This window comes from Eurosta solidaginis, chromosome 5 (assembly GCF_040869045.1).
Source record: "Eurosta solidaginis isolate ZX-2024a chromosome 5, ASM4086904v1, whole genome shotgun sequence".
Classification (NCBI taxonomy): Eukaryota; Metazoa; Arthropoda; class Insecta; order Diptera; family Tephritidae; genus Eurosta; species Eurosta solidaginis.
Genome location: NC_090323.1, coordinates 67,981,955 through 67,994,741, shown reverse-complemented (window position 1 = coordinate 67,994,741; position 12,787 = coordinate 67,981,955). Strand labels below are relative to the sequence as shown.

General features: G+C 36.2%; 1 protein-coding gene across 1 annotated transcript in view; it reads left to right on the top strand.

Moving 5' to 3' along the window:
* The first annotated feature begins 6,795 nt into the window (after nt 1-6,795).
* Nucleotides 6,796-12,787, top strand: part of LOC137254171 (piggyBac transposable element-derived protein 4-like) — a 52,724-nt gene continuing 46,732 nt past the window's right edge. Inside the window, exons 1-2 of the mRNA XM_067791903.1 lie at nt 6,796-7,740; nt 7,810-8,571. Coding sequence (XP_067648004.1) covers nt 6,796-7,740; nt 7,810-8,571 — 1,707 coding nt within the window. The remainder of the gene's footprint in view (nt 7,741-7,809; nt 8,572-12,787) is intronic.

Below are 12,787 nucleotides of genomic sequence, written 5' to 3'. Positions count from 1 at the left end.
ATCTGAACTCACTTTATATTGGTATAAAAAATCCGACTATGACCACGCCCAATTTTCGATATCGAAAATTATGAAAAATTAAAAAAATGCCATAATTCTATACCAAATACGAAAAAAGGGATGAAACGTGGTAATTGGATTGTTTTATTTACGCAAAATATAACTTTAGGAAAAACTTTCTAAAATGGGTGTGACACCTACCATATTAAGTAGAAGCAATGAAATAGTTCTGCAGGGCGAAATCAAAAGCCCTTGGAATCTTGGCAGGAGTACTGTTCGTGGTATTACATATATAAATAAATTAGCGGTACTCGACAGATGATATTCTGGGTCACCCTGGTCCACATTTTGGCCGATATCCCGAAAACACCTTCACATATACAACTACCACCACTCCCTTTTAAAACCCTCATTAATACCTTTAATTTGATACCCATATCGTACAAACACATTATAGAGTCACCCCTGGTCCACCTTTATGGCGATATCTCGAAAAGGCGTCCCCCCTTAGAACTAAGGCCCAGTCCCTTTTAAAATACTCATTAACACCTTTCATTTGATACCCATATCTTACAAACAAATTCTAGAGTCAGCCCTGGTCCACCTTTATGTCTATATCCCGAAATGACGTCCACCTATAGAACTATGGCCCACTCCCTCTTAAAATACTCTTTAATACCTGCCATTTGATACACATGTCATACAAATACTTTCCAGGGATACCCTAGGTTCATTTTCCTACATGGTGATTTTCCCTTATTTTGTCCCCATAGCTCTCAGCTGAGTATGTAATGTTCGGTTACACCCGAACTTAGCCTTCTTTACTTGATCTTTTTGGTGTTTACGGGTGTTCTACCGTACCTTCTACATTACAAACACTAGGGTGTCTGAAAACGTTAGTGAGAATTTTAAGGTGGAGTTGAATAGGCATACCCTCTTTTAATGTGCTCACGATCGAAATCAGACAGCAATTAGACATCATCGCAAAACAGGGCAAGGAAAGGAAGACAAAAAAAAGTAAGCGAAAAGAAAGCAAACAAAAGGTTTGTTATAGGTGTTTCATCTGCGGGGTATAAGAGAGTAATCATATGTTATCGATGTGCCAAAAATTTGCTATCGATTGTTCTTCGATAGATATGTTTATTGTCGAAAGGTTATGGATCTCTATTATCGCAAAAACATCGATTATTTAACGAAAGTTATCGATATGCTATCAAAAATATATCGCTTTTTTCTTATCGATATATTGTCGAAAATAGTCGATATGTTATCAAAATTATCGATTTAGAATAGCAAATGTATGGTGGTTTCAAGGAGTTTTTATCTTTGCCAACAATGTAGCAACCAATCCATTGCAAAAGTTGTTTCAGAGAACTTTTGGCAAGTTTTGGTTAGTTGCATTCTATATATTTAAGCCCCTTTGCGTAATTGATTTTTTGGAAAGAGAATTAAATATTTAATTTAATGCAATCATTAAAATGTATAGATTACCTTGAGAAAACATGGGATAATTTTCCATATTATCGAGTGACGGCTCTTCATAAATAAAACTATTTATTTTTGTTACCGTTTTTTATCAGTTATTGATGTGTACTCGACTTTTTATCGAAGAATTTTCAATTTGTTTTCAAAAAGTTATCGATTTCTTTTCGGCGTGTTATAGATTTGTTAACGACGGCTCATAGGTTTGTTATGAAACGGATACCGATAAAACTTCAAAAAAAAAACTCGTTGACGCAATTTAAGCCCATCTATAACAAGACGATAAGGAAGCAACGATTATCCAATGACGATAGCAACCCATTACTTACTTAATTGGCCCTTAACCGTCTAAACGGTTATGGCCGTCCAACAAGGTGCGCCAGTCGCTCCTTCGCTCCGCAAACCGGCCCCAATTGGTCACACCAAGGGAGTTTAAATCGTTTTCCACCTGGTCCTTCCAGCGGAGTGGGGGCCGCCCTCTACCTCTGCTTCCATAGGCGGGTTCCGACAGAAACAATTTCTTGGCCGGAGCGTCATCTTTCATTCGCATAATATGGCCTAGCCAGCGCAGCCTTCCAGCGGAGTGGGGGCCGCCCTCTACCTCTGCTTCCATGGGCGGGTTCCGATAGAAACAATTTCTTGGCCGGAGCGTCATCTTTCATTCGCATAATATGGCCTAGCCAGCGCAGCCTTCCAGCGGAGTGGGGGCCGCCCTCTACCTCTGCTTCCATAGGCGGGTTCCGATAGAAACACTTTCTTGGCCGGAGCGTCATCTTTCATTCGCATAACATGGCCTAGCCAGCGCAGCCGCTGCGTTTTAATTCGCTGGACTATGTGGATGTCTGCGTATAGCTCGTACAGCTCACCATTAAATCTTCTTCAGTACTCGCCATCGCCAACGCGCAGAGGTCCATAAATCTTTCGAAGAACTTTCCTCTCGAACTCGTGCATTTTTGCGCATCCGACAGCACTTTATCGCCAAAAGCGATGGAAACTTTGTCATTGTGCCTAGATGGATTCGATAGGGACTTTACGGTGGACCAAAGTTTACCTACATCGGAAGAGAGGTTACAACCGCTTAGGTGCTCCTCCCATTTCGCCCGCTTGTGTTCATCCACAAGCAATATTCGGGGGTCTTATAAGGTCACGTTCTCATTATCATTGCCGACAATCTTCAATCTGCGCAAAGCAAAATTTAAGATCTCTAATTTTTTGTGCAAGAAGCGCGTAGGCAGCAATTGAACGAAGGGTAGAATCACACCAAAAAACTTGAATTTTGTTTTCGAGAGTCCGGAAAGGCGCTGTCATTTATATCCGTAAGCAAATACTATCGGAAGAAATTATTCTCTTTATTTCGGAGTATCTATAGAAAGCAACAGTTTACATGCAATTGACCTAATGAATCTAATACACTTTATTTGATCATTCTGCGCACGAAACCAAGTTTCTCAATAAAAGCTTGCATAATAAACAAAGATTTCTTACACTTAACTAATACTTATTAAGTGCTGATACTAGCTTGGGATCCCCGAAGTTCTTCTGATGCGTCGTTTCGTATGCCTTTGCTTGAGTTCTTTTGTAGCGACCTGGATGGTGTTGTAAAAGTAATTGCCTCGCAGGTTTATTTATACTATGTTCAAACAGAAAAATAAATTGAGGCAATTTTGATTTAAATTGAGTGGTGTTCATACGGCTCAATTTAGCTTACACCATAGTAATTTCACAGCTGGTGGCGTTCTCAATTTAAAATTTATTTGTGAAACGTGTAAACGTGTGTTGTTATTTAAAGACATAGAATTAAGTTTGGTTTCCATGTTGGCTTCTAAAATTTAAAATTTACTCACCATTTACGTTGTTCGCCGCAATTTTTAACAAAATATTGATTTATTTTATTTTTATTTGACGTTTTGTTAATTTAACATATGGGGTTTTCGTAAAACTGACGTTTAAGTCTACTCAATAACCACATTTTAAAAGGTTGCATTTGCAGTTTGAAGCAATTTATTACGCAATTTTTTTAAATTGGCAATTTATTATATGATAAATTGCGTAATAAATTGCTCAAATGGTATAAATTACCAATTTGGTGTGTGTTTGTAGGTAGTATTAGATTGTCGGCTTTCCTCCTCTGCGGGGCTCTGATGCAAAATATCATTTTTAAATTAGCTGACGTACGTTTAAAGTCTCCAAACGCTACTATTCATATTAGGGTGTAGCTCTAAAGAAGCAAAACATGCTTAGACGACATTGACACGCGATAAAAGCACAGTTTAGGAACGTTTTCGACGAGGCACACTTCATGTAATCTTTTGGAACTTGTTTGCGACCCCTAACTTTGGGTCTGTACACGTATACATATATCTTCTCATGGTGAACCACTTTTAGTTATTCTTAGTTGAGCTCTGACTTTAATCGCAATCATACATACGGAGTAATCCATTTGTAGAACAATTTTATATAAAAAATTAGTATCTTCAATTGTTTACATTTACTTTGTTGAAGATTCAGATGGTGAAAGCAAAAAACAGCAGCCAATGTGTCTCTTTGAGGGGCATAGATACAATTCACTTACAACAAATTGTAAACTTTACTTAACGCTGTGAGCATCACGAACTTACTTCTTATATAAACAATTTTAAAGTTCAATAAAAATTGTTTCTGCAATATGAACGACATTGGTTATTGGAATTGTTTAAATTAAGTTGCACAGATTATATTTTTTTGGTGTGTAATGCGAAATAAATACAATAAAGCTTTTTTCGGGAGATCTGCTATCATCTTTCACTCCATCATACAAAATTCATGCAAAATTTGTCAACAAGTCCGGATTGAGTTTAATGGTACAAATTGATCCAGTAATCGATTCTTATCTCGCAATATCCTGAGAAATAGCACCTAAATCCGAGGTTCAAAATATTCACTTCCAAGAGCAACAAAATAATAACCTTTTCTTAAATGGTGTCCCTTCTCCATGAATATAGTCGTGATTGACGTAGTGAAAACCCTAGTTTACCCATCGCATCTGAAGTACCCGTAATAAAGTCTCAGATAGCTACATGAGAGTAAATTAATAGCCACGCCAGCTAGAGATGCAGCATCATGCGTCGGTAGACGAGTAGAATTAAGTAAACAAAAAATAAATACTTGGCGCGCTTTACCACCGAGGAGATATCCGCCGAGCTTGTCTTCTTTTACTACATAATACATACTTGGAAAACTTTTGAAAACACCTTTGACCCCAACTAACCAACTGGTCAGTTGGAATCATTTTAATGGCAGTCATTTTGACCTAATGAAAATCAAGCATTCAACAGCAAGCAATTCAACAGCAGAAAAACTGTTGATCTCAATATAATAATATTCTGTAAAAATTACAGATTCTCAATCAATCTAATTGATTTGTCTTTTAATAGAGAAATCTCTGTAATATCAACAGTCACTGTTATATTTCAACAGTTTACATTGGTATTGTAGAGCTACGCGTGCTACGCTTATCACACCAAAAATTCTGGTCTCAAGGCATGAAAAAAGCAACGTCAAAATCTTTGGAAAAAACTTTTCTATTTGCATTTTTTCCTTAACAAAGCTAAAGTTCACTTTGATGAAATTTGATTGATTTGGCTATTAAAATGGTTGGTTCAACAATTTATACGAAGTTATTTGCGATGGCTAAAAATTTACAGAAATATTGGTTGAATTGATCCGTAATTCGGCTAATTTTACCAGTTTTTATACCTTTCATGAACATGAAATGGTATATTAACTTTGGTCCGATGTTTGTAACGTTGAGAAGATAGACTCACCATTAAGTATACCGAATTGATCAGTGCGACGAACTGAGTTGATATAGGCATGTGTCTGTCTGTCCGTCCGTCTGTCTGTTTGAACGCAAACTAGTCCCTCAAATTTTGAGATATCGCAATGAACTTTGGCACAAGGATGTATTTTTGTATTATATTAGACATTTGTCGGATTCGGACCACTATAACATATATCTCCCATACAAGCGATTGTTCAGATAAAACGATTTTGGTCATTCCTGCCGCAATTAAGAAAGTATAAACGTGAAACTCGGTGATATATATTCTAATATATCCTAGAAGATATCCTGAAGAAATCACTTTGATCGGAGCTATGTATAGTTATATCGCATACAACCGATCGTTCAGATAGAAAGATTTTTGGCCATTTCTCCCTTAATTTAGAAAGTACAAACGTGAAACTCAGTGATATATATTTTAATATATCATAGGAGATTTTCTGAAAAAAATCACTTTGATCGGAGCTATATATAGTATATATCCCAAACAACCGATCGTTCAAATAGAAAGATTTTGGCAATTTCTCCCTTAATTTCCAATATAAAAACGTTAAACTTGGTGATATTTATTTTAATATATCATATAATATTTCATGAAAAAATAATTTCGATCGGAGCTATATATAATATATATCCCATACAACCGATCGTTCAGACAGAAAATTTTTTAGTCATTTCTCCCTTAATTTCCAATATAAAAACTTTAAACTTGGTGATATTTATTATAATATATCATAGAAGATTTTCTGAAAAAATCACTTTGATCGGAACTATATGTATATAGTATATACCTATCCCATACAACCGATCGTTCAGATAGAAAGATTTTTGTCCATTTCTCCCTTAGTTTCCAATATAAAAACGTGAAACTTGGTGATATATATTCTAATATATCATAGAAGATTTCCTGTAAAAAGCATTTCGATCGGAGCTATATATAATATATATCCCATACAACCGATCATTCAGATAAGGGGGTTTTTTGCCATTTTTTTTTTATATTTATCTTAAAAATCATTTAGGTGTATACATCGGTTCACTATATATTTCTTATCTTATACATCCTATTATTTGGAGATGACGAACGGGATAAGATTATTGTTCAGCCCCATTCATGAAAAGTATGAAGTCTTCGGCACAGCCGAACAAAAGCACGAGAGAGGGCTGATATGATGGCTTTTCATGTTAAGTTCGTTTTAGCTCTGCAAAGAATTTAATGTTTTAACCTTTATGTCAACAGCAGAACTTTTTTACGCACGTCAACAGCAACACACCCGGGTATGTACATACGTTTTATATGGCAAATGGCATGCCGTTATAACCCGGCAGGTACACATCTCTGAAAAAATCGATAGTACCTGCGTTAATCACTTGCGCTAAAAAGTATAAAAAAGGGTTTACCAGTATTACGGATTTTATCATGCACGTATGATTCGAAGTGAAAGGACGTTTCTGTTTATTTTGTGGAAATAAAAAAATAATATCAAAGTGAAATGGCAGATGGTAAATGGTTTAATCCACGACAACTAAGCGCACTTTCGTACGAAGAACAGCAAGCATATATTCGTCAAACGCTTGAAGAGAGCCAAGAAGAAATAAGTGACCACGATTCAGTAGTTGGTGACGAGGCTTTAGATGAATGTGTAGGTGATATTGGTGGTGATGACTCAGACTTAGAAGAGCCCACGTTACCAGAATATGACCCAGAGGACGGCAGTGATTCAGATGAAGAACTTGAAGATGCACCAACTGAAACTGGGGAATATTTTACTGCCAGAGATGGTAATGTTTGGTCTTCGATACAACCACAACCTGTAAGATTCCGTACGCACAACATTCTAAGAAGTGCACAATCTGGACCAGTACGGGCAACGCAAGGTTTGACCATTTCAGAAACGTTCAAATTGATAACGTCAGACGAAATATGCGACATAATTATTCGTGAATCAAATCGAAAGGCAAGGCAATTCTTTGATGATGACAATGCAAAACATCCAACAAGAGAACCGAGATCATGGATTCCCATAACAGAAAGTGAATTTGATGCATATTTGGGCGTACTTTTGCTAAGTGGCGTTACACATTCTGGTTACGTGCATACGAAAGATTTGTGGAATACTAAATCACATCCATTATATCGTGCTGCAATGAGTTTACGACGATTTTGGGAAATTAGCCGCTTCATTCGTTTTGATAATGGAAACACACGCCAGCAACGCAAACAAACTGACAAAGCAGCAGCAATATCGGACGTTTTTTTGATGCTAAACAACTGTCTTCGTAGATATTACGTGGCAGGAGCCAACGTCACCGTAGATGAACAATTGTATGCTTATCGTGGTGGAACTGGCTTCACGCAATACATACCATCAAAACCTGCCAAATATGGGATAAAAGTGTGGTGGGTGTGCGACTCCATTTCGTTCTATCCATTGCAGGTACTATCAATATTGTTGAAAATTGTTGAAAGTATAAATAACTAAATTGAATTTAATTTTTCAATGCAGGGACAAATCTATACAGGAATGGCACCGTCTGGTGAACGTGAAAGAAACGTTGGTGAAAGAATAGTCAAAGATTTATGTATCAACCTTTTTGATGGAAGTGGAAGAAATATTGTATGTGACAACTTTTTCACTAGCTACAACTTGGCAAAATCTTTGATGATAGACAATAATTTATCTATATTGGGTACTTGCAACAAAAGGCGTACATTCGTGCCAGCAGCATTTGCCAACCCCAAGGGACGTGAAGCTGAATCGTCAATGTTTGGGTTCTATAATCACGTTACGATGTGCTCGTACGTGCCCAAGAAAAACAAGGCAGTTGTATTATTTTCCACTTCTCATTATACAACAGAAACGTCCGGTCCTAAGAAGAAGCCATTGCTTATATTGGACTACAACAAAACCAAAGGTGGAGTTGATAGCATGGACATGTGCTTGTCCGAATATAGTACCAAGCGGCGCACAAATAGATGGCCTTTGGATTTCTTTTATAATATTGTGGACGTTGCTGCGTTTGCTGCATACATAATATACGTTGACAACAACACTCACCTGAAGTCATATACAAGCCGCCGTAGGATGTTTCTCCATCAGCTAAGTGAGCAACTATGCATGCCAGAAATAGAGAGAAGGGCGAATAACAGCAGAATATCCAGAGTTTTTTCAACGCGCAACGCCATCGAAGCCATGATAGGGCCCATCCGAGTTGTGGATGCTGGAGCACATGAAGCGGAGGAGCGTGATAGTACGGGACGCCTAAAAGTAAAGGGGAATTGCTAAATCTGCTCCAAACGACGCCCTACTCGTAAAGCATGCACATTATGCAACAAACCAGTGTGCGCAGAGCATTCCAAAGACTTGCCGCAATGCGATAGATGTAATTGAATTTCAATAATTTTAAATTTTTTCGTAGTTTTTTTAATATTTTTTTCATAAGTATTTTATAATTTATAATAATTTTTATGCCATAAGTATTTTTTTCACTCAAAATAAACTATACTTTTCAAATATTATAATATTTGTATGCGATTTACTATACATATGGTATGGTATACCCTGGTATGTATGCTGTTGACGTAAGGGTGCAACTTTGTAAATGGGCTTTATCTACCAAACGGATGATCCAATCCTAACCAAAATTAGGACTCTTGCGTAAAACAGTTTTCGCTAGGATATCCCGAAATTTCAAGTCGATCCGATTATGCAGTTCAGAGCTACAGCGTTTTGAAAACGCAAAACATACCCAGGTATGTTGCCGTTGACATAAGGGTTAATAATAGGACAATTCTCTCAGTTTAGGAAGCGTAGTAACACAGTTGCCACACCATGTTTTCATTTGGAATTCGTCGAAAAAAATGACCAAATCTCAAAAAAAAAAAAAAAGTACCACATTTTTGTTTTATTTGGTTGGTATAAAAACAATTCGGCAGTTCAATTGAGTGTCGTATTCGTTGTCCTATATAAGTATAGCGCATAGGCTTTGATTGAATTGGCTTTAATTCAAATTGCACAAACAAAAATAATTGTACCTTTAGGTATTACATTTCCGCATTTCTAGGATAAGTATATGACTTTCGAAAACCAAACGCTGTGAACTTAATTTTGCTTGATTGCAATGAAATAAAATGTATGGCGCAGTTAGATTGAGAAAGGAGCGGTCCAAAAATTTGCGTTTTGGCAAACTCTATAAACGAGCTAGGCAATGAGGCTAATGCTATTTCTATAGATGCTAAGTTTATACCTAAACATTTAAACTTCATACCAGAGCCTAGATTCAGTATGTGTGAATTTTGAACTCACATTTACTGAATCTAGCGCGAGGCCTCAGATAACAAATCAAGCGTCTTAAAAGTTTCAACTGTGCAATAACATGTATCAGGTACGGGAAACTAGTTAGCACTGTTGTTATTGAAGTTTATGGGGTTTTGCAAGCACCTACAGTAATAACTTTTCACAAAACGCTTCTTCCGAAATCATATATTTGTTGGATCAGCTTCAAAAGCTGAATACAAAAATATATCTTTTAATCGCAATTCGTTGAACATTTATAAAGTTATCGCTTTCAAAAAGTATTTCTGTTCTACTTCCAGTTTAAATATTTCTTGTACCAAGATACTTAGTTTTCAAGTGTCTTTCGTGGCTTTACACCACAATAGTCCTGGAATTCCTTGAGCTGGGTAAGAAAGTTTTAAATATCCACATTCCAAACGAGAAGTCACGCTTTCAAAATTTTTGCATATAATTTGTTTGTAAAAAATTTTATAAGTTTTACTTTTTGTTGGGCACGTTGTACTTCACAAATTTTCAATACCTCTCGGTATGTTATTTATTTATTTATTTAAAGTCGACCATAAACGAAAACGGTCGACTGGTAAAGTATAAAATTAGTACAAAAAGTATTATAACTAGTAAATTATAAGGTTAACATGGAATAAAAGTAAACTTAAGCATTTAACAATTCAAATTGATCAGATCAGTCATCGTGAGGAGCTCAGAAGGGAGCTTACGCGAGGTGCTCAGAAAGAGCCGGATGCCCACTAGGGGGATCACGCGAACTCGTGCCTGTTTTCTACGGAAGAAATAAATGACGTATTAGTAATTAATATACATACATATAATGGATAGAATTAGTAGAAAATAAATTAAATATATTAATGAATGCAGTTAGTTACTATTAAGAGAGGAAAGAACAGATTTTTTAATGCAAAAAAGCGAATCCGAAACATCAAATGTGCTAGAGTGGGAGTTATAATTCTGACACAAACAGCGGAAGGGCTCATTTAATTCAAAATATGTTCTACAATGTTTTAGGTAGAGAGGTTTGAAATGTCTTGAGTGCCGGGAAGGGACATTGAAGCTTACTTTGCTCAACAGAAATGAGCTAGAGACCGAACCATTTAATAAATTAATCATAAATACAATTCCAAGCATTTCCCTACGACTAGCAAGGGTGGGAAGATTAATAAGTTTCTTGCGGTTAGTATAAGGTGGCAGATTACACGTAAAATCCCAATGGAAATCTCTTTAGTAGAAAAGTAAGAATTGTGTTTGGACTGATTCTAGCCGATCAATATGAACCTGGTAGCTCGGGTTCCAAATTATTGCGCCATATTCTAATATCGGCCTGACTAATGTTGTATAAAGAGCTTTAGTAACGTACGGGTCACTAAATTCTTTAGACCATCGCTTTACAAACGGTAGCCGTATTAACAGTTGCAGTAATATGAAGGTTAAAGTTAAGTTTATTGTCCATATTAACACCAAAGTCTATAAAACTGTATACCTGTTCAAGATTATAATTGGTAAGAGAGTAGGAAGCTGGCTGAAGTAATATATGAGAAAAGCACATAAATTTGCTTTTTTAAAATTAAGTTGCATATAGTTGATGGTGTACCAATTGTGCAATGCGTCCAGATCAGATTGTAAAAGAGACCTTTCTTCGCTTGACGCATAGGATAAACAAATTTTTACATCATCAGAGTACATCAACATTTTAGAAAATTTTATTGTTGTAGAAATATCGTTTATAAACAGCAAGAACAGAATTGGACCAAGATGACTGCCCTAAGGAACTCCAGAAGTTACATCAATGACATCAGGCAAAGCATTTTTAAAGATAACTCTTTGGGTTCTATCAAGAAGATAAGACGACATCTACTGCGTGAGACCTGGTTGAAAGCCCAGAATGTCCAGTTTATGAGTAAGTAGCGAGTGACTTACTTTGTCAAGCGCTTTACTAAAATATGTGTATTCAACGTCCGTGTGGATGTATTCTCGAAACCCATTTGAGACATGAGTTGTGAATTCAATTTGAATTTAGTAATTGTGGATTTTCCCTTGCAAAACTGGCAACTAGCAATTGATGTAGAGATCGGAAGTAGGAGCAGGCTGGTAACAATAGCTTCAAAAAATTTTGAAATAGCGGAGAGCTTAGCTATGCCCCGATAGTTTTCAATGAGAGACCTACTCCCGTTCTTATGAGGAGGAACGAGACAAGATTCTTTCCACGCTTACGAAAAGATGCCATACTTCAAAGATAGATTAAACAAGATAGTTAAAGGCTTATTGATATAATATGCGCATTTTATTAAAAAGCATGTGGGAATCCTATCAGGACCGCTTTTGGAAAATTCCTTAAGGTCCTGAGGTAAAATAAAACATCTTCATGAGAGATAGTTGGCGTAGTGATTAAGGTGCTAGAGTTAAAATGATAGGATAATTGTGTGACTGAGCAAAGCCATCTATGGAAAAATTAGCTTTGAAAAATTGTGCAAAGAAATTTGTAGTATCTTGATTATCGTTGGATAAAAAAATCTCTGAATTTCATAACTGAAGTGAACCCCTTTACGTTGCGTTTGGAGTTTACGAAACCACAAAAAGATTTCGGCTTGCGGATAATATTATTTTTCATCTTAAAGATATAAGCCTTATAACACTTTTTATTGAGTTCAAAATACTTCTGACGTAAATTCGAATACCGTATTCTTTGCTTAAACCTGATTTCTTGTATAACTTAAATGACCGGGTTTTTTTTATTTTTTAAAGCTTTAAGTTCTTTAGTAAACCAAACTTGTGTTGGTTCAACATAGGCAAAATTACGTTTAGGAACATACTTTTCGAATAGGCTGTAAATGGTGTTATTAAAATGCGAGATGTAGACTTATATCTCCACTATATTCAGGCCACGTGAAATTAGATCGTTCTCGGTTTAAGTTTTTAAAATTGGCTTTGGCAAAATTAAAGTCAAACCCAAAGTCTGAAGCACACAGATTAGTACCGCAATCTTTAACGGTTTTTACAATTTCGTAAAAAATCTCTACAGAAGGATGGTAAGCGTCTTCTGGTAAGACCAAAGGATCACAACGGCTCAAAGAAAATTTAGATGTGTCGTCAACGTATACTAAATCTAATATTCTTCCAAAGTTTTTAAGGATAATATTAATCTGGTTAAGGTAGAGATTTGACATATCGTCCAGAA